This window comes from Stegostoma tigrinum, chromosome 4, assembly GCF_030684315.1.
Source record: "Stegostoma tigrinum isolate sSteTig4 chromosome 4, sSteTig4.hap1, whole genome shotgun sequence".
NCBI classification, from domain to species: Eukaryota; Metazoa; Chordata; class Chondrichthyes; order Orectolobiformes; family Stegostomatidae; genus Stegostoma; species Stegostoma tigrinum.
In genome coordinates, this window is record NC_081357.1 from 3197175 (window position 1) to 3222463 (window position 25289).

At 44.1% G+C, this 25289-nt stretch overlaps 1 protein-coding gene across 1 annotated transcript in view; it reads right to left on the reverse strand.

Annotated features, from left to right (window-relative positions):
- LOC125452334 (dynein axonemal heavy chain 6-like) overlaps positions 1-24131 on the reverse strand; it is a 920763-nt gene extending 896632 nt beyond the window's left edge. The window contains exon 1 of the mRNA XM_059645527.1: positions 24063-24131. Within this exon, the coding sequence (XP_059501510.1) occupies positions 24063-24065 (3 nt within the window). The 5' untranslated portion in view covers positions 24066-24131. The remainder of the gene's footprint in view (positions 1-24062) is intronic.
- Between the last annotated feature and the right edge of the window lie 1158 nt (positions 24132-25289).

Genomic DNA, 25289 nt, shown 5'->3' on the forward strand with positions numbered 1-25289 from the left:
GTGGAAAAGAGGGATTCCATTTCATGGGGCATTGGCGTCAGTTTTGGAACTGGGGGGATCTGTACCGATGGGACGGTCTCCACCTGAACCGATTTGGAACCAGTGTTCTAGCGAAAAGGATAAATAGGGTGGTCAGTAGGACTTTAAACTAGTGAGTCAGGAGGAAGGGAAAGTGAAAGAGAAAGGGAGTATGGAGTTAAATGGAAAGATAAGCAACAGGATAGCATGTGTACAGGTGGGTTTAAGCTCGAGGCAGACTAGGAATGCAGCAAAAAGGAAGGATAACAAGACATCTTGGGATTTCCAACCTCTCTAATAATGATAAGAAAGCTAGTATTAAGACACTTTCTCTAAATGCTCGTAGTATTCGCAACAAAGTAGATGAATTAACAGCACAAATCCTCTTGAATAATTATGATGTGGTAGGCATCACAGAGACATGGTTGCAGGGAGCTCAGGACTGGCAGTTAAACATCCAAGGATTCACAACATATCGAAAAGACAGGGAGGTGGGCAGAGGGGTGAGGTTGCCTTGTTAGTTAAGAATGGAATTAAATCTACGGCACTAAATGACATAGGGTCAGAAGATATGGAGTCTGTGTGGGTAGAATTGAGGAACCACAAAGGCAAAAAAACTATAATGGGAGTTATGTACAGACCTCCTAACAGTGATCAGGACCAGGGGCACAAGATGCACCGAGAAATAAATAGGGCATGTCAGAAAGGCAAGGTCACGGTGATCATGGGGGACTTCAATATGCAGGTGGATTGGGTGAATAATGTTGCTGGTGGATCCAAAGAAAGAGAATTCATGGAGTGTTTGCAGGGTGGCTTTTTGGAACAGCTTGTGATGGACCCCACAAGGGAACAGGCTATTCTGGACTTAGTGCTATGTAATGAGCCAGACTTTATAAAAGACCTTAAAGTAAGGGAAGACTTAGGAGGCAGCGATCATAATATGGTAGAGTTCAGACTGCAGTTTGAAAGAGAGAAGGCAAAATCGGATGTAAAGGTGTCACAGTTAAATAAAGGTATTTACAGGGGCATGAGAGAGGAATTGATGAAAATCGACTGGAAGCAGAGCCTAGCGGGGAAGACAGTAGAGCAACAATGGCAGGGGTTTCTGGGTGTAATTGAGGACACAGTACAGAGGTTCAACCCAAAGAAAAGAAAGATTATCCAGGGTGGGATAGACAGCCATGGCTGACAAAGGAAGTCAGGAAATATATCAAAGAAAAAGAGACAGCCTATAAAGTGGCCAAGAGCACTGGGAAATCAGAAGATTGGGAAGGCTTCAAAAACAGACAGAGGATAGCAAAGAGAGCAATAAGGAAGGAGAAGATCACATATGAAGATAGGCTAGCTAGTAATATTAGAAATGATAGTAAAAGCTTCTTTCAATGCATAAGAAACAAACGTGAGGCAAAAGTAGACACTGGGCCGCTCCAAATTGATGCTGGCAGGCTAGTGATGGGAGATAAGGAAAAAGCTGAAGAACTTAATAAGTACTTTGTGTCAGTCTTCACAGTGGAAGACATGAGTCGTGTGCCAACAATTAGGGGGAGCCAGGGGGCAGAGTTGAGTACAGTAGGCATTACAAAAGAGAAAGTGCTAGAAAAGCTAAAGGGTCTATCTCCTGGCCCCGATGGGCTACATCCTAGAGTTCTGAGGGAGGTGGCTGAGGAAATAGCGTATGCTTTGGTCGTGATCTTTCAAAAGTCAATGGAGTCAGGGAAAGTCCCAGATGATTGGAAAATTGCTGTTGTAACCCCCTTGTTTAAGAAAGGATCAAGGCAAAAGATGGAAAATTATAGGCCGATTAGCCTAACCTCGGTAGTTGGTAAAATTCTAGAATCCAGTGTCAAGGATGAGATTTCTAAATTCCTGGAAGTGCAGGGTCAGATTAAAACAAGTCAGCATGGTTTTAGTAAGGGGAGGTCGTGCCTGACAAACCTGTTAGAATTCTTTGAAGAGGTAACAAGTATGTTAGACCAAGGAAACCCAATAGATGTTATCTATCTAGACTTCCTAAAGGCCTTTGATACAGTGCCTCACGGGAGGCTGATGAGCAAGGTGAGGGCCCATGGTGTTCAAGGTGAGCTACTGGCTTGGATTGAGGACTGGCTGTCTGACAGAAGGCAGAGAGTTGGGATAAAAGGCTCTTTTTCGGAAAGGCAACGATGATGAGCGGTGTCCCGCAGGGTTCAGTGTTGGGGCCACAGCTGCTCACCTTATATATTAATGATCAGGATGAAGGGACTGGGGGCATTCTGGCGAAGTTTGCCGATGATACGAAGATAGGTGGACAGGCAGGTAGTACTGAGGAGGTGGGAAGCTGCAGAAAGATTTAGACAGTTTAGGAGAGTGGTCCAGGAAATGGCTGATGAAATTCAATGTGAGTAAATGTGAGGTTTTGCACTTTGGAAAAAAGAATACAGGCATGGACTATTTTCTAAACGGTGAGAAAATTCGCAAATCAGAAGTGCAAAGGGTTCTGGGAGTGTTGGTCCAGGATTCTCTAAAGGTTAACTTGCTGGTTGAGTCCGTAATTAAGAAAGCGAATATAATGTTGTCGTTTATCTCAACAGGGTTGGAATATAAAAGCAGCGATGTGCTTCTGAGGCTTTATAAGGCTCTAGTTAGGCCCCATTTAGAATACTGTGTCCAATTTTGGGCCCCACACCTCAGGAAGGACATACTAGGCCTGGAGCGTGTCCAGCAGAGATTCACACGGGTGATCCCTGGAATGGTAGGTTTAACGTATGATGAATGGCTAAGGATCCTGGGATTGTGCTCATTAGAGTTTAGAAGGTTGAGGGGAGATGTAATAGAAACTTACAAGATAATGCATGGTTTAGAAGGGGTGGACGCTAGGAAGTTGTTTCCGTTAGGCGGGGAGACTAGGACCCGTGGGCACAGCCTTAAAATTAGAGGGGGTAAATTTAAAACTGAAATGAGACGACATTTCTTCAGCCAGAGAGTGGTGGGCTTATGGAATTCATTGCCGCAGAGTGCAGTGGAGTCCGGGACGTTGGATGCCTTCAAAGCAGAGATTGACAAATTCTTGATCTCAGAAAGAATCAAGGGCTATGGGGAGAGTGCAGGGAAGTGGTGTTGAAATGTCCATCAGCCATGATTTAAATGGCGGAGTGGACTTGATGGGCTGAATGGCCTTACTTCCACTCCTATGTCTTATGGTCTTAACATCAACAGTAGCTGTGACAGTTATATGGGCAGAGCGACTTTAACATGGCCAATCCACCAAAGCCATACACTTTTGGGCTGAGGCAGGGAAACTGGCGCACCCAGTAGAAATCCACACAGATACAGGAAGAACATGCAAACTCCACACAGACAGTCACCCAAGGCTGGAATCGAACCTGGATCCCCAGCGCTGTGAGGCATCAGAGCTAACCATTGTGCCTCCATGCCATCCATCAAAGGGAGATGACTAGACTGATTAAATTTCTCTCATTTTAAATGATCTTCCACCTGTTATCTTGTATGGTATAAATATTATTCGACACACACAAGACCAAACCTGGATATTGTCCAGATCATCCTCGATGTGGATAACGGCTATTTCAGTATCTGATAAATCATGAGTAGTACTGAACATTGAACAATCGTTAGTGACCATCTCCACTTCTGACCTTGTGATGGAGGCAAGGTCACTGATAAAGCAGCTGAAGATGGTTGGGCCTTGGACACCACTCTGGGAAATTCCTGCAGAGATGTCCTGGAGCTGAGATGTTTCACCTTTATCAACCATCTTTCTTTGTGCTGGATATGACTCCAATCAGTGGAGAGTTATCCTCTAGTTGCTACTGGCTTTGGTTCTGAAAAAGAGTCATATCTGACTTGAAATGTTGAACCTTCTTCTCTCCCCAGAGATGTTGCCAGACTTGCTAAGTTTTTCCAGTATTCTCCGTGTTTGTTTCCCATTGACTTCAGTTTAACTAGGGCTCCTTAATGCCACATCAGTCAAATGTTACTTTCATGACAAGGATGGTCACTCTCACCTTAAGTCTGAAATTCAGTTCTTTTTTCCAAGTTAAGACCAAGGCTAATGAGGTCAGGAACTCAGTCAGCCCCAGTTGAATCTATCTGAGCATCAGTCAGCTGATTATTTCTTTGCAAATGTTGTTTGATCACATTATTGACAACCTCGTATTAAATAGGGTGGTAATTTGATCTTTCTTCTTTTTTGAGACGAGGAGTTATGTAGGTAATGTCCTAATTTTGCAGGTAGATGCCAGTGGTTTAGCTGTGCTGGAACAGCTTGGCTGTGGATATGCCTAGTTCCTGAGCACAAGTATACAGTGCTATCACCAGAATGTCATCTGGGCATTCGCAGTATCCAATGTTTTCACTGTTTCTTGATATCACATGGAGTGAATTGAACTAGGTTAAGCCAGGTACTTTCGATGCCAGCGACCTTGGGAGATAGCCGCTCAGCACTTCTGGCTAAAGATGGATGCAAATATTTCAGCACGTGGAACTTTCTCTTCTACCATTATTCTGGACTGGATGTGGCAGGACTGCAGGAATTAGACATGATCATTGCTTTTGGGATCACTTAGTTCTCTAACTTGCTGCTTAGTTTGCTTTCTATGTGAGTGGCCCAAAGTTGTGGCTTCACCAAGTTGATACTTCATTTTTAGTTATGTCTGGTGGTGCTCCTGACATGCCTTCCTGCAATCTTCATTAAACCAGAGTTCATCCACTGGCTTGATGGCAATAGTGGAATTGGGGATGTGCCACGCCAAAAGATGACAGATTTTGGTTGAATACCACAATCTAGATCGGTTTATTGTTGCTGTTGTTGAAATATATTCCGTTTACCATGGTGATAGTGCTACACAACAATCTGAAGATGGAACTTCATCTCAACAATTACTGTGCAGTTGTCACCCCTACCAATATACTCGTAGACATGTATCTTTGGCAGATAGACTGTGAAGATGAGGTCAAGAATAATTTTCTCTCCTACTGGTTCCCTCACCACTTGCCGCAGCAATGTACTTTGGAATTTGACCCACTCTCGGCGAGGGACACTGAAGTTCCCATCTAGAGTACGTTCTGCGTCCTTAAGGAATCCCAGGGCACCTCATTCATTACTGAATACAACTGAAGTCACCATCACCTCTGATTTGTTCTGCTAGTGTGACTGGACATATTAACCAGAGGATGATGGTGGTGGTGGCTGATTCCCAACTCTGGCATTGGATAAGGTACAGTGGAATTCCCTGCTCAGTCTTTTTCTGCCAAGCTGATCAAATCCCAAGTATGATCATCCCAAGTGGCCAAACAGAGTTCTTCATAGTCAGCATGCTGCTACTGACACAGGCAACAGGGCAAGCAAGAAAGTTCAAGAGAAAAAGTACTAGTTAGAATGTACGTTGAATATATCAGGAAGAAAGTGAGAGACTGAAGAACCTTGAGGTGCTTATTTTGTTAGAGGCACGATATAGAAGAAAGGTGGTGATCTGATTCAGATGTTTAAAATGATTAAAGGATTTGATGGAGTAGAAAGAAATAAAGTTCTCTGCAGGAGTAGTCCAGAACAAAGGCACATTAGCTTAAAGCGATAACAAGGTGAGTCATGAGTGATGATAGGAAGCGCTTCTTCACATAAACACCATTGAAAATCTGGAATCTGCCCCAATATCCCCTCCCTTATTACCACCATGACTTTGAATGCTGGGGAGAACTGAAGCTTCAAAAACTGATTTTTGTAGGTAATATACATCTGTGGAACTAGGGCAGGTGGGTGGAGTTGAGGTACTGATCAGCCACGGTATTCCTGAATAAAGATACAAGTACAAGCCAATAAATGGATTCTTCCTGATAGGTGTTTTTCTGCTTGCATCAGTCTTTGAAATTCCTTCTTGCTGCATAAATGACCTACTAATCCCAAACATTGGGAACTAGATTTTTGACAATAGCATGGAGTCATCTGGGTTCACAACTGTGCTCCAAATGCACAGTGCTGCACATCAAGTGCTTCCTGAAGGTCAAAGTATAAAGAATATCACTTAGTCATTCAATTACACTCTCAAAGCTGACAGGCACACCTTGACCTTTTGTACAGACGCAGCAGACTGACTTAATTATTTTTAATTAGGAATCAAGATGAAAGGTTCACACCCATTGTGCTGAGGATCATCGAGGTTTAAAAGATTTCAATCAGGAATGACTTAAAAGGTGACAATTTTGTCCAAAGGATTTTTGGAAATAATCAATTAAATTAGTCATAGATTTGTAGAATCCCTGTTGTGGAAGCAAGCCATTCAGCCCATCGAGTCCACAACAGTCCTCCAAAGAGCATTCTGCACAGATCCATCCCGCCACCCTATCCCTGTAGCATTGCATTTACCATGGTTAATCCACCTAACCTAGACATCCCTGGGCAGTATGGGAAATTTAGCACAGCCAATCCACCTAACCTGCGCATCTTTGGACTGTGAGAGAAAACCCACTCAGATTTGGGGAGAATGTGCAAACTCCACACAGTCACCCAAGACAGGAATGGAACTCAGCTCCCTGGCACTGTGCCGCAACAGTACTAAGCGCCTAGCCAAGGTGCTGCCCCAAAGTCAGCAATCCAATTAGACTTTATTTCAACACAAGAGGAAGGGTACATAAAGGAAAGAATGTCTATAAGATGCCCTGAACAACCTCAGGAATGTCTCAAAGTGGTATTCATCCAATCAAGCCGGTTTTAAGTGTGGTTATTGCTCTAATGAACAAAATGCAGTATTTCATCACAGCTGTGACTCACACTATGTGGTAATTCCTATAACATGTTCCGAAGGATCAGATATGCACACAGCATTTTGTCCCAAGGATCAGTAAGAACAAGAATAGGAGTAGAAGCAGATCATATACCCCCTTCAGCCTGCAGTTCGAAGAGTGATGATCATCCACTAAAACTACACTTCCCAACCTTTTGCTCCTATACCTGAATCTCTGAGGGAACAATAATGTCTACCTCAGCCTTAAACAATTACGCAATGGAACATCCACAACCCTCTCGGGCAGGGAATTCCAAAGATTCATAATCCCAGAGAAATTTGTCTTCATCTCCTAAGTCATCAGCCCTGTGTTCACGATTCCACATCCACTCTCTCCTCTGTCAGGTCAAGCAGATTGGTGTGGTTCTGGATTCACTTGCAAACTGGACCTGGCATGGTGTTTTCCCTTCCTAAAGAGCATTAGTGAACTAGACAAGTTTTGATTTGATTTATTTATTATTGTCACATGTATCTTGTTACAAAATACAGTGAAAAGTGTTGTATGGTGTTGCCACTCTCTGGCACCATCTTAAAACACCGAAAACTAAACCAAAACAAGGAATATAAATGCAGAAAAAAGAAGTAAAGGAAGTTTCCAACTTCACAGACTTTCTTGTTAAGTGCTGGACCCAAACTTGCCTCTGCCATCTCCATGAATCTGGGCTGGATGCAGACACCGCAGGGAACGCAAACTGACTTCTGCAGCAGCAGCCATGAGTCGGCACTAAGACCGCCCCAACAATGCAAAAGCTGCCAGGAACCCAAACTCCCCTCCAATACTGCCACCATGAGTCTGCGCTCAGAGATGTGCCTGTAGGGGGTTCACTCACAGGCGACAGTGCCATCTCCATGCCCAAGCGCTTCTCCAAATGTTAAGTAAAATGAAAGAGAGAGAAAAAAAAGAGAGAAAACAAAGAAACAGAAAGAAGAATGGATGAATCCTGGGCTCAGAAGACACACTCCACCACCATCTTACGAGAAATTTTTACAACAACCAACAATGTTTATTCCAGATTTTCTCTAATCCAAATTTCACTGTTTGCAATGGTGAGTTTCAAACCCATGACCTCAGAACATTAGCTTGGGGTTCTGGCGCACCGAAGTTCCTCTAAACAACATTTACAAGTTTTAGGCCTTTTAAAAGATATTCTGTACTTCTATTCCTACACTAAAGTGATGCATCCTACATTTTCCTACGTTACATCCAACAATTGTTTTGTAGCTCACTAAAACAACCTGTCTATGTGTTTTTGCATCATAGATAATGGGAACTGCAGATGTTGGAGAATCCAAGATAACAATGTGTGGAGCTGGATGAACACAGCAGGCTAAGCAGCATCTTAGGAACACAAAAGCTGACATTTCGGGCCTAGAGCCTTCATCAGAAAAGTGGGATGGGGAGAGGGTTCTAAAATGTATAGGGAGAGAGGGGGAGGTGGATCGAAGATGGATAGGGGAGCAGATAAGTGGAGAGGAGACAGACATGTTAAAGGGACGGGGATGGAGCCAGTAGAGGTGAGTGTAGGTGGGGAGGTAGGGAGGGGATTGGTCAGGAGAACGGACAGGTCAACGGTTGATGGAAAATATTCAGCCTGGAGTCAGGTCACTAGTGATGTGCCTCAAGGATCTGTTTTGGGACCACTGCTGTTTGTCATTTTTATAAATGACTTGGACGCAGGCATAGGTGGATGGGTTAGTAAGTTTGCAGATGACACTAAAGGCAGTGGAGTGGTGGACAGTGTGAAAGAATGTTGCAGGTTGCAGGGAGACTTGGATAAACTGCAGAATTGTGCCGAAAGGTGGCAAATGGAGTTCAATGCGGATAAATGTGAGGTGATTCACTTTGGGAAGAATAATAGGAAGGCAGAATACTGGGTCAATGGAAAGATTCTTGGTAGTGTGAATGTGCAGAGGGATCTTGGTGTCCATGTACATAGATCCCTGAAAGTTGCCAGCCAGGTTGATAGTGCTGTTAAGAAGGCTTACGGTGTGTTAGGTTTTATTGGTGGAGGAATTGAGTTCCAGAGCCGTGATGTCGTGCTGCAACTGTACAAAATGCTAGTGCGGCCTCACTTGGAATATTGTGTGCAATTCTGGTCGCCCCCATTACAGGAAGGATGTGGAAGCATTGGAAAAGGTGCAGAGGAGATTTACCAGGGTGTTGCCTGGTCTGGAGCGCAGGCCCTATGAAGAAAGGCTGAGGGACTTGGGTCTGTTCTCGTTGGAGAGAAGGAGGCTAAGAGGGGATTTAATAGAGACATACAAGATGATCAGAGGATTAGATAGGGTGGACAGAGAGAGTCTCTTTCCGAGGATGATGACTTCAGCTTGTACAAGGGGGCAGAGCTACAAATTAAGGGGTGACAGATTTAAGACAGATGTCAGAGGCAGGTTCTTTACTCAGAGAGTGGTAAGGCCTGCCAATATAGTTAACTCAGCCACATTAGGGGCATTTAAACAGTCCTTGGATAAGCATATGGATGATGATGGGATAGTGTAGGGGGAGGGGAATAGATTAGTTCACAGGTAGGCACAACATCGAAGACCGAAGGGTCTGTTCTGCACTATATTGTTCTATGTTCTATGATCTAAGGGGGGGTGATGAGGTTAGTAGGTAAGAAATGGAGGTTCAGCTTGAGGTGAGAGGAGGGGATAGGTGAGAGGAAGAACAGGTTAGGGAGGCGGGGATGAGCTGGGTTGGTTTTGGGATGCAGTGGGGGGAGTGGAGATTTTGAAGCTTGTGAAATCCACATTGATACCATTGGGCTGCAGGGTTCCCAAGCGGAACATGAGTTGCTGTTCCTGCAACCTTCAGGTGGCATCGTTGTGGCAGTGCAGGAGGCCCAGGATGGACATGTCGTCTAAGGAATGGGAGGTGGAGTTGAAATGGTCCATCCTGGGCCTCCTGCAAAGAATAGTTGCCAGTCTGAGTATTAGGATTAAAGGCACTAATTCTGAAGAAGTCATATTGGATTTGAAAGGTTAACTCCGTTTTCCTCTCCACAGAGGCTACCTGACCTGCTGATTTTCTCCAGCAATTTTTGTATTTATTTTTGAATAGGGTTAGAGTTAAGTGTAGGATCAACAAAGGATCACCAAAAGTTGATAAAAAGCAAAAAGAACAAAATCAGGATACAATAGCCAGAACTATAAAAATAAATTCAAACTCAGGTCTTGACTTTATGGTCATGGTTCAAACATGGACAAAAGAGCTGCACTCCAGAAGTGGGGTGAGTGACAACCCTTGACATCAAGGCTGCATTTGGGGAGTTCAAGCAAAACTGAAGCCAATGGAAAGCAGGAAAAACTCTCTGCGGGTTGGCATCATTTTTGGTACAAAGGAAGATGGTTGTGGTTATTGGAGATCAGTTATTTCAGCTTAAGGACAGCTCTGCAGGAGTTCCTCAGGGTATGCTTCCACAAAGGCATTAAGTAAGGCTTAAAGATTTCCATCTGAGACAACGAAGATGTCATCGTCATGCTAAATTTCTACCAGTGGACTTCAAAGAATTGAGGTTGAAAAGCTTTCTAAAAACCAAAAGAACTGTGGATGCTGTAAATCAGGAATAAGAACAAAGTTGCTGGAAAAGCTCAGCAGGTCTGGCAGCACCTGTGAAGGAAAAAAACAGAGTTAACGTTTTGGGTCCGGTGACCCTTCCTCAGAACTTTCCTTGAAAAGCTTTCTGTCCATCCTGTAGACAAAAACAACTGAACTGGGAAATTTGTTCTTGACAAGATGAAGAATGGTGACTATGAAGATCGAGAAAATGGTAGGAGCGATGACACATTTCCTGTTTGTCTCCTATCTAAACCTCAAAGAATTCTGTCATATTACTACCTATGAGGACCATCACTGGCACCCTGTCATCGAGGAGACAAAGGATGTTAATTAATTTCACTGTACAGCCAGCCTTTGACAGGATCTTCCATCACTTCCTGACTGACTGAGTCAGAAGCCTTGGTCAGTTCGACAAAGGCCATGTAGAGTGGTTGATGCTATTCCTGGCATTTCTCTTGGAATTGGTGAGCATTGAAAATTATGTCCAGAGTTGCCTGGTTTGGTTGGAAGCTACGGTGATCTCATCAGATACTGGGAGAGGACATCTTGCAAGGATTTAGGCAATAACTTCCTGGTGATGGAGAATAGGGAGATCCCTCGGTAGTTCCCACAGCCCACTTTGTCTCCTTTCTTGAAGACGGCAACGACGGTACTAACCCTGAATCAGCAGGAATTTCTTCTTCATCTCAGATTTTCAGAAACAATCAATGGAGATGATGAGTAAGGTCTGGTCCTACAAGTTTAAAAATTTTTGTTGGAATCTCATCCACTCCTCCAACATGCATATAAATTTTAAAAATATTTGAAGTAGGCATGTCCTTAAATAAATTGTCCATGCAACTTTTCTATTCTTCATGCATCTAATGGTGGCTTCAACTTCTACTATACCATCTGGAAGTCTTTGATGTGAAGTTGGGTTACTCCACAAACATGTTGTCATCTACTCTTGCATTGAGCTCTTTCTCATGCTGGTGATGTTGTTTTGCCAGGCACACAGAGGTTTTTCTCTTCTTGTCAATGTGGTCGGACAATGCAGTCATTCTCATTGAACCAGTTTTGGTGTTTCCTGGTCTTCTACTTAGTGGTTTCTTCACAGTGTGACAGCTGTTTTCAGCTCTTCCCAAATTTCCTCCACTCCATTAAAATTAAACTTCTGGAAATTTTGGTGAAGACAATGCTGAAAGTTTGCTAGTTTGCTCAGCTCTTGAAGCTGCTCAACATTGAGCTTTTCTCTGAATTGTTTCTTCATCTTCAGCTGCTTCTGGTACATTTGATGGACATAGTTGAACGGATGAGCCAGTGGTCTGACCCAACATCTGTCTACACTGGTCATCACTTTGGTAATGACGTATTCCATTTGGCTTCGGGATCAAGTGATGAATACGGTAGATAAAGAGGAACTAGTAAATGTAATATACAGGTCATTCTGCTAATAACAAGTGTTTCATTTATGCAAATTGGCTATAACAAGATTGATGAATAATGGGGAGAGATAGTAGGAACTGCAGATGCCGAAGAATCTCAGATAACAAGGTGTAGAGCTGGATGAACACAGAAGGCCAAGCAACATCAGAGGAGCAGGAAAGCTGACGTTTCGGGCCTAGATCCTTCTTCCTTTTCTGAAGAAGGGTCTAGGCCCGAAACATCAGCGTTCCAGCTCCTCTGATGCTGCTTGGCCTGCTGTGTTTATCCAGCTCTATACCTTATTGTCGCTGATGAATAGTGGATGCTGCTTGGATAATGCAAACTGCTCTACAGGTACAGTGATTTTTCTATAGCAATTTCCCTATAACATGATTATCTATCGTGCGAGGTCACACAAGAATGCAACTATTGCGTTATAGAAGAACTATCTGCACTTGGATTTCCAAATGCCATTCAAGTAGATGCTAAAACCTATTCACATATGAACAGATTCAAGAACAGCTTCTTCCCCACTGCCATTAGACTTCTGAACGGACCTCTCAAGTTTCAAAATTATTTGAGATTGTTGAAGTTGGTTGGCTCGCTGAGCTGGTTTCTTGTTTCACAGATGTTTCGTTACTGTGCTGGGTAATGTCCTCAGTGCAGCCTCCGATGAAGCATTGGTGTGTGTTCCTGCCTGGTTTTTAAACTCTGGGGTCCGTTGAGATGGATTGCTTCACTTCCAGGTTTCCTTCATAGTGGAATGTATATGGGGTTGAGTTCAATGTGTTTATTAATAGCATACTTCATGGAGTGCCATGCTTCTAGGAATTGTTGTGCCTGTCCCTGCCTAACCTGTCCCAGGATCTTGGTGTGGTCCCAGTTGAAGTGGTGATTCTCCTTGTCCATGTGGATTGAGATGAGTGAGTATTGGTCGTGCCTTTTTGTTGCCAGTTGGTGTTCCTGCACTCTTGTTGTCAGTTTCCTTCCAGTTTGTCTGATGTAGTGTTTCTCACAGTCTCTGCAGGGATCTTGTATATGACATTGGTCCTGTTCATGGTGTGGAATGGGTCCTTGGTTTGGGTGAGCAGATGTCGTAGGGTTGACGTGGGCTTGTGTGCCACTCTGATGCCCAGCGGTTGTAGGAATCTTGTGGTGAGTTCTGACGTGTTTCTGATATAGGGTAGTCTGAAGAGTGTGTCGGGGCGTGCAGCCTCTTTCTGATGCTGTTCATGTAGGCATCTTCTGACCCATTCTTTGGATATCCATTATCCTTGAAAATCTGTAAGAGGTATTCTTCTTCCTCTTGGCGAGTTCAATGTTGCTGCCGTGTGTTGTTGCCCTTTTAAATAGTGTTCACACAAAGCTTCGTTTGTGTGTGCTGGGATAGTTACTGTTGAAGTACAGTACCTGGTCTCCGTGAGTGGTGCTTCGGTGTGTTTTCGTTTGCAGTTCCCCACTTGTCTTGTGCTCTACCATGTTCTATTACCCTAATGCACATTATATGGTATGAAATGCTGTACTGCACACAAAACAAAACTTTTCACTGTGCCTAGGTACAGGTGACAATAACAAATCAAATCCAATCAAGTCAAACTCATGGAATTTTTAACACAGACTGCTTGGAGATAGTTAATAAAAGCACCTCTTTTCTCTGAATGAAACTGCACGCTGCCTGACTTCTTCTGGACTGTTCTAAAATTGTGTTTCTTGTCCCTTTCACTAGGCAACAACAGTTTTATTTCTACCATTTATTATGATGTATGGAACTGTTCAAAAGTTTAAACGCATGTAAACAAAACATACCTTGAGATACCCCAATCCACTTCTTGCCCTTCTTAACATACATAATATAGAAATAAAAATCAAACCTAAAGCTACACATCATTCTTCCACTTTAGCGCCCAGGACTTCAAATAATAACATACCATAAACCTTGGTGACAAAGTGTGGAGCTGGATGAACACAGCAGGCCAAGCAGCATCTTAGAAGCCAGCTGTATTCATCCAGCTCCACACTTTGTTATCTCGGATTCTCCAGCATCTGCAGTTCCATTATCTCTGATACCATAAACCTTCATCACATTCCAGACTCATAGTGATGTGTTTGACACGTAACTGCTCTGTGAAATAGCCTAGCAAGTTTAGGAGAATGGGAGCTAATGTTATGGAATCATCGTGAAGGGGCTTAATAGAGTAGACATTAAGAGGTTGTTTCCCCACTTGGGGAATCTAAAATATGGGAGTACAGTCTCAGCTAAGGAGCAATAATAGAAAAATGGAGCAGGAATAGGACATTCAACCCTTTCAGCCTGATCCATAAGACTATAGTAAACAGGAGCAGAATTAGGCTATTCAACCCACTGAGTGCATTCTACCATTCCATCATGTTTGATATGTTCCTCAATTCCATTCCCCGATTTCTCCCCATAATGCTTGATGCCCTTAATAATCAAGAGCCTATCTATCTCTGTCTCAAATACGCTGAGTGACTTGGCCTCCACAGCCTTCTCTGGTACTGCATTCCATCACTCTCTGGCTAAAGAAATTCCTCCTCATCTAAGTTCTAAAGTGTTGTGCCTTCACTTTAAGGTTATGTCCTTGGGTGCTAGTCTCTCCTATTTGTTGAAGTATCTTCTCTATGTCCACTCTATCCAGGCGTCTCAGTATTTGGTAAATTCAAATTATATCCCACCCCATCCTTCTAAACTCCATTCAGTACAGACCCAGAGTTCTCAACCCTTCCTCATATGACAAGCCCTTCATCCCCAAGGATCAGTCCTGTAAACCTCATCTGGACCCTCTCCGAATCTTCCTTAGATACAGGGACTAAAGCTGCTCACAACATTCCAATATCAGTTTACTAGAGCCTTGTACAGCCTTAGTAGTACATCCCTGCTTGTGTATTCTGAGCCTCGCGAAATGGATGTTAACATTGCATTTAAAAAACAAAAGAATTGCGGATGCTGTAAATCAGGAACAAAAGCAAAGTTGCTAGAACTGAGGAAGAGTCACCAGACCTGAAACGTTAACTCTGTTTATTCCTTCACAGATGCTGTCAGACCTGCTGAGCTTTTCCAGCAACTTTGTTTTTGTTAACATTGCATTTGCCTTCCTAACTGCCAAATGAACCTGCATGTTAACCTTAAGATAATCCTGAACTAGGACTCCCAACTCCCTTGGCACATCAGATTTCTAAAGTTTCTCCCATTTAGGAAACACTGTATGCCTCTACTCTTCTTCCCAAAGTACATAACCTCACATTTTCCCACATTGCATTCTATCTGCCACATTTCTGCCTAATCTCCAAGCCCATCCAAGTCCTTCTGCAATCTCCCTGCTTCTTCAATGCCCCTCTGCCTATCTTTGTGTCATCCACAAATTTAGCAACAATAGTCTCAGTTCCTTTGCTCAATATTTAAGGTATAATGTGAATAGTTGTGGTCCCAACACTGATTCCTGCAGTGCTCCACTAGTCACCAGATTCACCCTGAAAAATATTCCCTTTATCCCCACTTTCTTCCAGTCAGCCAATTCTCTATCCATACCAGTACCTTGTCCCTAACATCATGGACTCATCTTATTAAGGAACCTTCTGTCAAAGGCCATCTGGAAATCCAAATAGATCACATCCAATGGCTCTCCTTTGTCTAACTTGCTCTTTACGTCATCAAAGAATTCTAACAGATTTGTCAGACATGGCTTCCCTTGATGAAACCATACTGATTCCACCTAATTTTACCATGTACTTCAATGCAATCTGATACTTAATAATAAACTAAAATCTTAAGATTGAGGTCAGGCTAACCAGCCAAAAGTATCCCATCTTCTACCTACCCCTCTTTCTTAAACAGGGTTATTACTTAACAATTTTCCAGTGCTCTGGAACCAGCCCTGACTCCGGTGTTCTTGGAAGATCACCATTAGTGCTTCTACAACCTCCTCTGCACTCTCCTTCAGAGATGGCTCTACCATAAATATGATCATGGATAATCATCTATTTCATTGTCATATCCCTGCTTTCTTTCCATAATCCTTGATATTCACACCAAAATATACAACTTTACGTTTAGCCACATTGTACTGCATAAGCCATGTGTGCACCCACTTGTTCAACTTGTTTAAATCACCTTGAAACCTCCAGAACCAAGGCTATAATGAGATCAGGAGCTGAGTGGCCCTGGTGGAACCCAAACTGGGCATCACTCAGCAGGTCATTGCTGAGCAGGTGCTGCTCAATAGCACTGTTAGTGACACCTTCCATCACTTTACTGATCATCGAGAGGCAACTGATAGGGCAGCAATTGGCTGGGTTAGATTTATCCTGCTTTTTGTGTAGACAACATACCTGGTCAATCTTTCAGATTATCACATAGATGCCAGTGTTGTAACTGTAATGGAACAGCTCGACTGGGGGTGCAGCAAGTTTTGGAATACATGTCTGCAGCGCTACTGCTGGAATGTTGTCAAAGCCCACAGCCTTTGCAGTATCCAGTGCTACTAACTGTTTCTTGATATCACAAGGAGTGAATTAAATCAGCTGAAGACTAATATCTGTTATGTGGGGGAGCTCTGGAGGCAGCTGAGGTGGGTCGCCACTCAGCACTTCTGGCTGAAGATTGTTGCATAATTTGCACTTTTGCACTGATGTATCAGGCTCTTCCATCATTGAAGATGGGAATATTTCATGGAGACACTTCTCCAGTGAATTAACTCTTCACCACCATTTACAATTGGATATGGCAGCACCACAGAGTTTAGATCTGATCTGTAGGTTATTGGATCACTCAGCGCTGTTATTTGCTTTGCATTTTGGCTCTTGGTATGCCCTCTTGCACTCTTCATTGGACCAGGGTTAATTCCCTGGCTTAATAGTAATTGTGGAATTTTGGGATATGTCAGGCCATGAGGTTACAGATTGTGTTGGAGCATGATTCTGTTGTTGCAGATTACTGTTAAGGGACTTACGTTTGTCTTTACTAAACCTTTTCTCCATACATTTATACACATTTTTACAGCCAGTTTTAGGTTTACTTTCATACTCCCGCTCTTCCAAACATTGTCTTCTTTTGCTGAATTATAAAATGTTCCCAAACCTTAGACTTGCTGCTTATTTCTTGCAATTTGATACGTCTCCTCTTTGGATCTAATACAATCCCAAATTTACGATCACTGGTCCCAAACTGCTCCCCCATTAACCCTTCAGTCGCTTGACCCTGCCTTATTTCCTAAGAGAAAGTCAAGTTCTGCTCCTTCTCTGGGAGGTACATCTACATATTGATAAAGATTTTTTTCTTCTTGAACACATTTAACAAATTCCTCACCGTCCAAGCCCTTAACACAATGGTAGTCCAAGTCTTCGTTTGGAAAGTTGAAATTCCCTACTATTACAACTCTATTATTCCTGCAGATATCTGAGATTTCTCTATGTATTTGTTCCTCAATTTTCCTCTGACTGTTGAGGTCCTATAGTACAATCTATTGAGGGGATCCTCCCTCCTTATTTCTGAGTTCCACCCAAATAGCTTCATTGGACAATCCCTCAGAAATATCCCCTCTAAGTATAGACTAATGTTTTTCTTAATCAAAAATGCCATTCCCTCTCCTCTCTTGCCTCCCTTTCTGTCCTTCCTACAGAATCTAACCCTTAGAACATTGAGCTGCCATCCCATTCCTCCCTCAGCCATGTGTCTGTAATAGCTATAATGTCCTGGTCCTATATTCCCCATACCTGCCCTGAGTTCATCTGCCTTAGCTGTAAGACCCCTGCATTGAAATAAATGCAGTTTAATTCTTCACTTAACAAAGTGTGGAGCTGGATGAACACAACAGGCCAAGCAGCATCTTAGGAGCACAAAAGCTGACGTTTCGGGCCCAGACCCTTCGTCACATGAACTGCTTGTTACGTGAAAAAGAATTTTCTCTTATCACTCTTTCTTCTTTTGCACATCACTTTAATTTTTGTTGCTTTTACAAGCAGGAACTGCTTAACTCTATCTAATCTTTCCAGCTTGCTCATGATTTTGAAAACATCTATCACATCTCCTCTCAGCCTTCTTCACTCCATGGAAAACCATCCCAACTTCTTCAATTCATCCTCATCACTGAAATTTCTCATTTCTGGAACTATTCTTGTAAATCACTATGCACTTTCTCCAGTGAATTCACGTCTTTCCTGTTATGTCACACCCACATGTGTGCACAATACTCCAACTGAAGTCTTAAAAGTGTCTTGTACAAGTTCAACAAGACTCTCCACTATGTCAGTTGCTAGCATTTTCTTGAGATTCTTCTTGTTTCTCTTACTTGCTTTTTCACATCCCTTGTCAACTGTCTGCTGCCCTTTACTTTCAGATGATCAAATTTACGAGTTGGAAAGCGCTACTGAAGGCTTAGGTGTGGCAATATATTTCTACATCAAGATGATTAATGACTTGGAGGGGAACTTGCAAATGATGATGTTCCATATCAAGGTGGAAGAGGTCGTAGGTTTACGTGGAGCTTGATGAATTGCATCTGGTATATGGTACACACTGCTACTACTGTGAGGCAGTGTTAGACAGGGAGAATTTGAAAGATGGTGAAGGAATGCCAATCAAACTTTACCCTGTAACATGTTGAGTTACTTGATGTCTGTTTAAATCGTTTGTACTCGCTCAGGCAAATGGAGAATAGACTATCACATTCCTGACTTGTTTCTTGTAGATAGTGTCATAGAGTCATAGATCGAACAGCACAGAAAAGACACTTCGGCCCAATTCACCAGCGCTGTCTAGATATCCTAAACTGATCTAGTCCCATTTGCCAGCATTTGGCCCATATCCCTTTAAACCCTGCCTCTTCATGCACCCATTCAGATACCTTTTAAATTTTCTTCTGGCAGCTCGTTTCATTCATGTACCACCCTCTGCATGAAAACTTTGTTCCTCAGGTCCCTTTTAACCCTTTCCCCAATCACCTTAAACATATGCTGTCTAGCTTTGGACCTCCCTACCCTGAGTTGCTGTTCCTGCAACCTTCGGGTGACACCGTTGTAGCACTGCAGGAGGCTCAGGATGGGCCATTTCAACTCCCCCTCCCATTCCTTAGACGACATGTCCATCCTGGACAAGGTAAAACTTCCAGCAAACAAAAACAGGGGCGGCACGGTGGCTCAGTGGTTAGCACTGCAGCCTCACAGCACCAGGGACCCAGGTTCGATTCCAGCCTCGGGTAACTGTCTGTGCGGAGTTTGCGCATTCTCCCCATGTCTGCGTGGGTTTCCTCCAGGTGCTCCGGTTTCCTCCCACAGTCCAAAGATGTGCAGGCTAGGTGGATCGGCCATGCTAAATTGCCCACAGTGTTCAGGGGTGTGTGGGTTTAGAGGGATGGGTCTGGGTGGATGCTCTAAGGGGCGGTGTGGACTTGTTGGGCTGAAGGGCCTGTTTCCACACTGTAGGAAATCTAATCTAATCTAAACAAAGCCTCCTCCTCAAATCTTCTATCAGTCAGCTCTCAAATTTCTGGATCTGAATAAAGGAACATTGATCCCTATCCCCGATGTTATTTAAACTGCTAATACTGAAACCTTGGCAAACAAGTTGAAAAGGTCAGTTTTCTGAGTACTATGCAAACAATAAAAATCTCTCTCTAAAACCATTGACACCTCAACAAAGATGTGGACAGGTCTCTCCCACAAACTCTGTGCCATCCAATTTCTCCTTCCTCACAGTTTTTTTTCTGGACAATAAAAGTTCCAAAGATAATTTTAACTGAAGATACTGTTCTGCTTCTACTCTAGAAAACCCAGAGGAAAATCACAAGAGAAACCTCCAAATCAGGAGCAGCTGGAAGAACCACATTCCTGTCCTGTGTTTTCAGGGCTCAGGGGCCCCCTACTTCCACTGCTCACAGAATACAGTATAGCCAGCAGACCGTTTTATGCTGGTTCTGCACATTCTGGGAAAAACACCACCCATACAGATGCCACATCATAATTTTCTGACCTATCCTCCTTCCTCACCTGAATACCCCAGAATCTTCAGTTCCACACTTGGCCACCCCACAGTTGTGTCTCTGTAATCACAAGCATATCATTACCATGTATGTCTATTTGTGCTGCTAATTCATCTTATCTGAATGCTGTGACCATTAAGACACCAAATATTTAGACTTTTCTTTTTAACCTTGTTTATCTTCAACCTTATTTTGCATTATGGCCCCATTTGTTTTCTGCCCTTGTTTCTCTCTGCCTTGAATTTTTCCTTCTGGCCTTTCTATGTTTCGTCTCTTTTGTTGCTTTCCCTTCTGTCTCCCGCTTAGGTTTCCATCCCCCTACTGTTCTAGTTTAAGCCCTCTCTAACAGCACCAGCAAACAGGTGCACCCATAACCAACTCCACCTCCCCTCCCTCCCTCAACATTGGCCCTGGTTGTTCACAAATTCATTCTGTCCCATTTGTGCCAATTCCACCTTCCACAAAACTGGTCCCAATTTCCCAGGAATCTGAGTCCCTTCCTCCTACACTATTCCTCCAGCCATCTATTCTGTACATAGCACTGCCAGTAATCCTGTGATTACTATCTTTGTGCTCCTTACATTAAAAGACATTATCGTGTCTGCGTCTACCACCTCCGCTGGCAACGTGTTCCAGGCACCCACCACCCTCTGCATAAAGAACTTTCCACGTATAACCCTTAAACTTTCCTCCTCTCACTTTGAATTCATGACCCCGAGTAACTGAGTCCCCCATTCTGGGAAAAAGCTTCTGCTATCCACCCTGTCTATACCCCTCATGATTTTTGTCGACCTCAATCAGGTCCCCCCTCAATCTCCGTCTTCCTAATGAAAATAATCCTAATCTATTCAACCTTTCTTCATAGCTAGCACCCTCCATACCAGGCAACATCCTGGTGAACCTCCTCTGCACCCTCTCCAAAGCATCCATATCCTTCTGATAATGCAGCGACCAGAACTGTACACAGTACTCTAAATTTAGGACCCGTCCAGCTTGACCTGTAGTACTGCTGCCGAGTCATTCTTGGTGGTTAACATTGAAATTCCCCACCCAGAGTACATTTTGTGCCTTGGCCATCCTTAGTTTCCTCCAAGTTCAACATGGAGGAGACACTGATTCGGCAGCTGAAAAAGTATGTGGTTGAGGCCTCGCAGAGCAACTCCATTCACTGTTTAATACCTGTTTATGAGGGGAGGGCGTTTAATGCCATTGTTACCAGGAGGATATTTAATGCCAGTTTTTCCCTGGGGGGTATTTAATGACAGTTACTCTCCCAGGTATTTAATGGCAGTCACCCCCAGGGTATTTATTGACAGTTACCTCCCAGGGTAATTAATGAGTTACCCTCCCAGGGTATTTAATGACAGCTACCCTCCTGGGTATTTAATGACAGTTACCCTCTGTGGTAATTAATGACAGTTAAACTCCTAGGGTGTTTAATGACAGTTACCCCCAGGGCATTTAATGACAGTTACCACCTGGGTATTTAATGACAGTTACCCCGCCCGGGATATTTAATGACAGTCACTCTCCCAGTTACCCTCCCGGATATTTAATAGCAGTTACCCTCCCGGGTATTTAATGACAGTTGCTCTCCTGGGTATTTAATGACTGTTACCCTCCCGGGGTATTTAATAAGTTGCCCTCCCGGGTAATTAATGACAGTTACCCTCCCGGGTATTTACTGACAGTTACTCCCGAAAATATTTAATGACAGTTACGCTCCCAGGTAATTAATGACAGTTACCCTCCCGGGTATTTAATGACAGTTACCCTCCCGGGTATTTAATAACAGTTACCCTCCCGGGGTATTTGATGACAGTTACCCCCGGGGTATTTAATGACAGTTACCCTCCCAGGTATTTAATAACAGTTACCCTCCCGGGTATTTACTGACAGCTACCCCCCCAAAATATTTAATGACAGTTACCCTCCCGGGTATTTAATAACAGTTACCCTCCCGGGTAATTAATGACAGTTACCCTCCCGGGTATTTAATGACAGTTACCGTCCTGGGTATTTAATGACAGTTACCCCCCCAAAATATTTAATGTCAGTTACCCTCCCGGGTATTTAATAACAGTTACCCTTCCGGGTAATTAATGACAGTTACCCTCCCGGGGTATTTAATAACAGTTACCATCCCGGGTAATTAATGACAGTTACCGTCCCGGGTATTTACTGACAGCTACCCCCCAAAATATTTAAAGACAGTTACCCTCCCAGGTATTTAATAAGTTACCCTCCCGGTGTATTTAATGATAGTTACCCTCCCGGGGTATTTAATGACAGTTACCCCCGGGGTATTTAATGACAGTTACTCCCAGGGTATTTAATAACAGTTACCCTCTCGTGTATTTAATGACAGTTACTCCCAGGGTATTTAATGACAGTTACTCTCCTGGGTATTTAATGACAGTTACCCTCCCGGGTAATTAATGACAGTTACCCTCCCGGGTATTTAATGACAGTTACCCCCCCAAAATATTTAATGTCAGTTACCCTCCCGGGGTATTTAATAACAGTTATCCCCTGGGGTATTTGATGACAGATACCCTCACGGGTATTTGATGACAGTTACCCCCCGGGGTATTTAATAACAGTTACCCCCTGGGGTATTTAATGACAATTACCCTCCTGGGTATTTAAAGACAGTTACCCCCGGGGTATTTAAAGACAGTTACCCTCCCGGGTATTTAAAGACAGTTACCCCTGGGGTATTTAATAACAGTTACCCCCGGGGTATTTGATGACAGTTACCCTCCTGGATATTTAAAGACAGTTACCCCCGGGGTATTTAAAGACAGTTACCCCCCCAGGGTATTTAATAAGTTACCCCCTGGGCATTTAATAACAGTTACCCCCGGGGTATTTAAAGACAGTTACTCCCAGGGTATTTAATAACAGTTACCCCCAGGGTATTTGATGACAGTTAACCTCCCGGGTATTTGATGACAGTTACCCCCGGGGTATTTAATAACAGTTACCCCCGGGGTATTTAATAACAGTTACCCCCCCCGGGTATTTGAAGACAGTTACTCCCAGGGTATTTAATAACAGTTACCCCCGGGGTATTTGATGACAGTTACTCTCCCGGGTATTTGATGACAGTTACCCCCGGGGTATTTAATGACAGTTACCCTCCGGGGTACTTAAAGACAGTTACTCCCAGGGTATTTAATAACAGTTACCCCCGGGGTATTTGATGACAGTTATCCTCCCGGGGTATTTAATGACAGTTAGCCCCCGGGGTATTTAAAGACAGTTACTCCCAGGGTATTTAATAACACTTACCCCCGGGGTATTTGATGACAGTTACCCCCGGGGTATTTGATGACAGTTACTCTCCCGGGTATTTGATGACAGTTACCCCCGGGGTATTTGATGACAGTTACCCCCGGGGTATTTAATAACAGTTACCCTCCCGGGTATTTGATGACAGTTACCCCCGGGGTATTTGATGACAGTTACCCCCGGGGTATTTAATAACAGTTACCCTCCCGGGTATTTAATAAGTTACCCCCGGGGTATTTAATAACAGTTACCCTCCCGGGTATTTAATAACAGTTACCCTCCCAGGTATTTAATGACAGTTACCCCCGGGGTATTTAATAACAGTTACCCTCCCAGGTATTTAATGACAGTTACCCCCGGGGTATTTAATAACAGTTACCCTCCCGGGTATTTGATGACAGTTACCCCCGGGGTATTTAATAACAGTTACCCCCGGGGTATTTAAAGACAGTTACCCTCCCGGGTATTTAATAACAGTTACCCTCCCAGGTATTTAATGACAGTTACCCCCGGGGTATTTAATAACAGTTACCCTCCCAGGTATTTAATGACAGTTACCCCCGGGGTATTTAATAACAGTTACCCTCCCGGGTATTTAATGACAGTTACCCCCGGGGTATTTAATAACAGTTACCCTCCCAGGTATTTAATGACAGTTACCCCCGGGGTATTTAATGACAGTTACCCCCGGGGTATTTAATAACAGTTACCCTCCCGGGTATTTGATGACAGTTACCCCCGGGGTATTTGATGACAGTTACCCTCCCGGGGTATTTGATGACAGTTACCCCCGGGGTATTTAATAACAGTTACCCTCCCAGGTATTTAATGACAGTTACCCCCGGGGTATTTAATAACAGTTACCCTCCCGGGTATTTAATAACAGTTACCCTCCCGGGTATTTGATGACAGTTACCCCCGGGGTATTTAATGACAGTTACCCTCCAGGGTATTTAATAACAGTTACCCTCCCGGGTATTTGATGACAGTTACCCCCCGCCCAGGGGCACTCACCATGACCCGGTCCTGAGGCAAACACCGGCGGCGGAGCCGCTCCCTCTCCGCAAGATGTCGGTTGGAGCCCGAGCGCGTCCCGTTTCCATGGCGACCGAGCGCGAGCCCGCGAGGGTGGGAGGAGCGAGGCGCGCGCCCACAGGCGAGTGGAGTGCGGGGAGAGTGAGAGGAGGAAAGGCAGGGGGCAGTGGAGGGGGAGTGAGGGGACGAGCGGGTCTAGTGTGGGAGGGGCTGGGGAGAGTAGGGGAAGTATGAGTGGGGAGGGGAACTGGGAGTGGGAGCAGGGGGTGGAATGGGTGGGAAGCGGGGTGTGGAGGGGAAGGCAGAGTCGGGAGGGTGAGAATGGAGTAAGAAGGAGTGTGGAGCACAGCAGTGGAGAGAGGGGGAGTGGAGGGGTGAGAGGGAAAAGGTTTGGGTCTGGGTAAGGGACAGTTTAGAGGAAGCACAAATCCACATGGCACCCTGTTTGGGTAGGGGGAGAGGTGTGAGTGTATCTGTGCCCACCCGCGTGTGTAGCTGCTAGCGTGCGTCCAGCTATCTGTCTGTCTGCACATCTGTGTAGACATGTCTGTCTGTGTGAATTTCCGTACGTGTGTGTGTCTGTATGAATGATTGTGCATGTGTATCAATGTCTGTCTATCCATGTGCATATCTGTGAGGGTGTGCCTGTCCATGTGCACTTGTGTGTAGATTTTTCTGCCTTTGTGAATGTAAGCATCTGTCTTTGTATGTGATAACAAAGTGTGAAGCTGGATGAACACAGCAGGCCAAGCAGCATCTCAGGAGCACAAAAGCTGGCATTTCGGGCCCAGACCCTTCATCAGAAAAGGGGGTTGGGGAGAGGGTTCTGGAATAAATAGGGACAGAGGGGGAGGCGGACCGAAGATGCATAGAGGAGAAGATAGATGGAGAGGAGAGTATAGGTGGGGGGGAATAGGTCAGTCCGGGGAGGACGGACAGGTCAAGGAGGCGGGATGAGGTTAGTAGGTGGGAAATGGAGGTGCGGATTGAGGTGGGAGGAGGGGATAGGTCGTCTAAGGAATGGGAGGGGGAGTTAAAATGGTTCGCGACTGGGAGGTGCAGTTGTTTGTGGTGAGCGTAGGTGTTCTGCAAAGCAGTCCCAAGTCTCTGCTTGATTTCCCCAATGTAGAGGAAGCCACACTGGGTACAGTGGATACAGTATACCACATTGGCAGATGTGCAGGTGAACGTCTGCTTAATATGGAA